Below are 5,642 nucleotides of genomic sequence, written 5' to 3' on the forward strand. Positions count from 1 at the left end.
CCCCCTTGGATCCACCACTGCTATACAGTATACATTAGGATAGGACCCTGTTCTTATGGATACTTGGTTAACAAATGTATTAAAAAGTATTGACGAATAAATAGGAACTGAATACTGATACATTTTCAAATTTAAATTATTTGTCCACCATGCATTTTTCCTAAACAGACAAATAAACAATATATGGACACAAACACAGTACACTGTTTAATATGAGATAGTACAAGATTACAAATAAAAATAACATGTGTAAATTGTAATTTTAATTTTGATATGTACTTATAATTTTTCATACAATTATAAAAATATAAAATATAATTTAAAAATACAAACTACAGTTTATCTTACCACCTGAATAAGGTAGGTATTTAGTTTTAAACATAATAATTATAATAATTAAAAACGTATTTATAAGTTAGGTATATGAACATTTTATACAGAGGCATAGTAATTTTCAATGATAATATCCTATTATGAAATATTTCTCTAGGTATATAATTATTTATGTTCAATTAATAACAATATGCATGTATATTTATATACAGGGTGATTCACCAAAGATACTCACCCCAATTTTTCATTTAATAATACATATTTTATTAAAATTATGATTTTTGAAATTTTTATGTAACTATAATTTTTAAATACTTTAATATATACCATTAAAAGTGTGTCCGGTAGCGAAAATCGCCCTTTTTTCTGTAAACTGTTAAGTAGTTGGGTAGATGAATTTTTTGAAAATGTTGATATATCCTTTTTTTGAAAGAGTGATTTTTTAATTATTAAACTTAGTGTACCAAGGATAAAAGGTTTGGATGATAGGGAGGTTCGGAAATGATTTGGAAATTATAGAAATTAATATTAATCGATCAACATTTATATTTTGTCTATTTGTCTGAGTTGTAAGTATACCTAATGTATTATGACTATTGTATTATAATTTATAACTTATAGATATTAGATTATATAGGTACATCTATTTTATAGTAGTTTTGTAGAATCATTGTTATTACACCAAAAATGTAAAGTAAAAAAAGATTGGTTCTCATTCAAATAAAATAAGACGTATGTATCGCCACAGGATCACTTCGTAAATGGTGTACAAACCTAAGTATTTGAAACTGTAGTAGTTCTTAAGTGTAGCCAGTGTAGGTACCTATCAATTCCGAAAATTATAATTATAATATATTATTATGTACCTATTGTTAATGAAAAGTGGGGGTGATCCATGTTTGAGGAATCACCCTGTATATGTACCTATAATAAATTAAATGCAAAATATGTAGGTATATTTTACACTGGTAATGAGTAATGACTAATGACCAATAGGTTTAGGTACATAATGTAGCACTATTCAAAGTCTGAAATAGTGGGGACTTCCTGATAAACCTGAATCCATGCCCTACCATGAATACAATTTATAAATAATAACAACTTAATAGTATGTACGTTGTAACGTTGAAAAAAATTAGTTAGCAACAAGATTTAAGCCATCACACATCGTCAAATATTTGAATATTTCGCCTTGATATAGAATATCAGTATAATGTTCAAATTATTAAGTTTTAGTTTATTTGTGACAACAGGTACACATTCAAATATTATTTCAATTCAACATTTCAACGTACTTAAAATAACCAAAACATGTTTACTAAATAAAACTATATTTTATTAGTTTTAGCAGCTCAAAATACAGATTATAAATTCTTAGGATGTTTTTTGGAAGAAAACTTATTAACTCTTGGAGAAGAAAGTCGTATTTTAAATCCAGTAACACCTCAATCTTGTTCAGATTTTTGTTCTGAAAAACAATATACATTTTTTATTCTTAAACATGAGTATGTCTTTGTTGTACTATTTTATAATAATATTAATATAATTTTTAAAATATTTAGCAAAAACATTAATTACATTGATTAAAAAACACAAATCGTCTTACAATTATTGTTTGTTTATTTAATTTTTTTAGTACTTGTTACTGTAGCAAAAATTACATATCAAAACTTATGCGACAACTTGATTTTGAGTGTTCAAAAAAATGTTCGGGAGATAGTTCAGCTTCATGCGGAGGAGCACCAAATTTAGTGTCTTCATATATAACGGATAGTTCAAGTATGTACCACCTATTTAAGTTAAATTAATTTATTTTAAACATTTTAAATATATATTTAAATGTTAATTCTTTATAACCCTGTCCTTGTTTATAATCATGGGAATATAGGATCAGCCATTAATTTCGATTTTAAAGGGAGTGTGATAATTGTGCGATGGTCGATGGAGGATCAAGTCCCTTTTGACCTAAGCTAGGGGTTTTTTTTTTTAATACAGCAATAATTTTGCTTTTTATAATTTAAAAAGGTGGGTAAGTGGATGTCGCTCTGCTGTACAGTAGGGTACAGTAGGTCACTGTATAATGGATAGTATTAAATTTGAATTCAATGACATAATATCACTGTATAAGAAAAACGATTCTGAGCGGAGATGGTTTGTCAGTCTAGGTATTAGACATACCTATTATAGGTAGGTATAGGTACTTATCTATAGTATTAAAAAAAATTGACCTATAATAGGTATTAATAATAAATTCCAAATTAATCATATCACAATATCCATCAGGAGCTTTCTATTAAATTTATACACATTTTGGCCCAACAGATAAAACTTAATTGATATTTATAGAAAAAAAAACTAAAAAAATTTAAAACTGACAATGTACGTAAACAGCTCAAAAAGAGTCAAAATATTTTCATAAATTGTATGGTGTATAGGAAATGCTAATATAAACATTCAGTAAAATTTTCATGTATCTACAGTTATTCGTTTTTGAATTACAACAAAATAAGGAAATCGCTACATGAGAAATCGAGTGAATATCCAATGTTGTGAAAATTTGAATTTCAAACGATCATAAAAATTTAATTTGACTTTCTTATAGATATTTTTTGTTTGATAAAGGTAGATAATCTTATAAGGAATCTTCTATTACATTTTAAAATCTTAGATTTAAAAACAAAAATTTTTGTGAATTCTTAACTCAAAATAATTTGCTAATTTTCGTGATTTTTCCATATATTGTCAATTTTTGAACTTTAAATGCTTATAAAAAAAAACTGTGACTAAGGATTTTTAGTATTTTTCATCTACCTTTGAAACAATATACTTGGAGCCTTCTATTAAATTTTCAAGTTTTTTTGATCAACAAATAAAATTTTATTGATATTTTTAGAAAAAAAACTAAAAAAAAATGAAAACTGACAATGTCCGTAAAGAGCTCAAAATAAGCCAAAATATTTTGAAAATGTTATGGTGTATAGAAAATGCTAATATAAACATTTTGTCAAAATTTCATGTATCTACAATAATTTTGTGAAAAATCGATTTTGCGTAAAAATTCCCGTTTTTCCTTAATTTTTCTTTGGTTTTTCTTGGCGCTTTTAAAAATTACTGGGAATTTTAAATTTTGACCTCCCCAATGCACCAACGATATTCACTTTCTGATCGAACAAGATACTGAAGTTGAAAATCGTAGCATTATTTCGACTACTTATCGTGTACACAGACACAAAAAAAATAAAAAAACACACATTATTGTAAAATCAATACATTCATCGTTCCACTCAGAATCTAAAATATAACACATTTTATATTGGTTTAGAGCTATTTTTGGATTGTTTTCCGTTCGACGACCGTTCCTTCACATTGACGTCAATTATTATGGTAATATTACCTATGTTAATATATACCCTTTTAATATAATATGACATGTCATCGATTTTATCAGAGCTATGAATCGTTCTTATTGCTTCTTATATTACCTAACTATTAGATATTACATTAAGTTTGGTCGATATGGATATAAACAAGTTAAAACAACTAGGTACTATTCAAACTTTTGAAACTCAATTTTCCACCTCACTTCCACGTGTGATTTTAACTACTTATCGTGTATAAAAACAAAAAAAAAAAAAATTAAAAATTACAAAACGCACATCGTTGTAAAATCATACAATCATCGCTCCGCTCAAAATCTAAAATAAAATAAAAATGTAGATTTAATTGAATGTTAAACTGTTTTGATACAATATTTATCTAAATCAATGTCATACCCTCAAAAATATTATTCTTTATAATTTTTGTAATAGGTGATTTTAATCTAAGATTGTCCAAAAACAAAAAAAAATGATATGCGTGAATTTGTTTTGTCTATATGTTGTGTATGAGTCTAATAGAGAAAACAGACAATGCGCTGACATCCCTTTAACCAGAAAAAGTATAAAAATACCTATTAATAAGGACTATAAGTACTGATAAGTTACATAACTGCTTTAAGAATTTAATTATTGTTCAAAAGAAAATTTTTAGGTGCGTTATATACTTATATAACTTTTAACTATTGCATTTTAGATTCTGATTTTACAATGATGACGTGTGTTTTTAATTTTTGAAACTTTTTTGTGTCTGTGTACACAATAAGTAGTTGAAATAATGCTACGATTTTCAACTTTAGTATCTTGTTTGATGGGAAAGTAAATCTAGTTGGTGCATTGGGGAGGTCAAAATTTAAAATTCTCAGTAGTTTTCAGTAACGCCGGGATAACAAAAAAATTAAGGAAAAACGGGAATTTTTACGAAAAATCGGTTTTTGGTGTAACTCTATTACAAATGACCATAGATACATGACATTTTTACTAAATGTTTATATTAGCATTTTCTATACACCATATTATTTTAAAAATATTTTGAATTGTTTTGAGATGTTTACGGATATTTTCAGTTTCCAATATTAATTTTTTTTTTTCTATAAATGTCAATAAAATGTAGGTAAAAAAGCTTGACAATTCAATACCAGCCTGCTAGTCACTAGGACCTAGTGCATTGAGGTAAAAAAAATATTTAAAAATCACGAAAATGTTCAAATTATTTTGTGTTAGAAATTCATAAAAATTTTTCTTTTTAAATCTAAGATTTGGAAATTTAATACAAGATTCCTCATAAGTCTGTAGATTATATCAAAAAAAAAAAATCTCTATCGGGAAGTCAAATTAAATGTATTTTTTAGATTTTTTGGTAACAGAATTAATAAATCTAGAATAATCTACCTTTACCAAAAAAAAAAATGTCTATAAGAAACTCAAATTAAATTTTTATGGGCGTTTGAAATTCATATTTTTACAACATTTGATATTCACTCGATTTCTTACGTAACGATTTTCTTATTTTGTTGTAATTAAAAAACGAGTGACTGTAGAAACTTGAAAATTTCACTGAATGTTTATATTAGCATTTTATATATACGATAAAATTTTTAAAATAATTTGACTCTTTTTGAGCTGTTTACGGACATTGTAAGTTTTCAATTTTTTTAGTTTTTTTTTCTATAAATATCAATAAAGTTTTATCTGTTGGGCCAAAAAGTGTATAAATTTAATACAAAGCTCCTGATATATTGTTACAATATCAGTTGAAAAATATTAAAAATACATAGGCACAATTTTTTTTTATAAGCATTTAAAGATCAAATTTTGACAAAATTTATCAAATTTAAAATTGAATAATTATTTTGTAGTTAAACATTTATAAAATGTTCAACTTTTATATCTAAGGATTGAAAATTTAAATCAAGATTCCACGTAAATATTTAA

The 5,642-nt window shown here is 25.5% G+C and overlaps 1 protein-coding gene across 1 annotated transcript in view; it reads left to right on the plus strand.

The window, feature by feature from the left end:
• The first annotated feature begins 1,438 nt into the window (after positions 1–1,438).
• Positions 1,439–5,642, plus strand: part of LOC100164352 (gram negative bacteria binding protein 1) — a 13,361-nt gene continuing 9,157 nt past the window's right edge. Inside the window, exons 1-3 of the mRNA XM_001944438.5 lie at positions 1,439–1,586; positions 1,676–1,838; positions 1,970–2,112. Of these exons, the coding sequence (XP_001944473.2) occupies positions 1,547–1,586; positions 1,676–1,838; positions 1,970–2,112 (346 nt within the window). The 5' untranslated portion in view covers positions 1,439–1,546. The remainder of the gene's footprint in view (positions 1,587–1,675; positions 1,839–1,969; positions 2,113–5,642) is intronic.

Source organism: Acyrthosiphon pisum, chromosome A1 (genome assembly GCF_005508785.2).
Source record: "Acyrthosiphon pisum isolate AL4f chromosome A1, pea_aphid_22Mar2018_4r6ur, whole genome shotgun sequence".
Taxonomy (NCBI): domain Eukaryota; kingdom Metazoa; phylum Arthropoda; class Insecta; order Hemiptera; family Aphididae; genus Acyrthosiphon; species Acyrthosiphon pisum.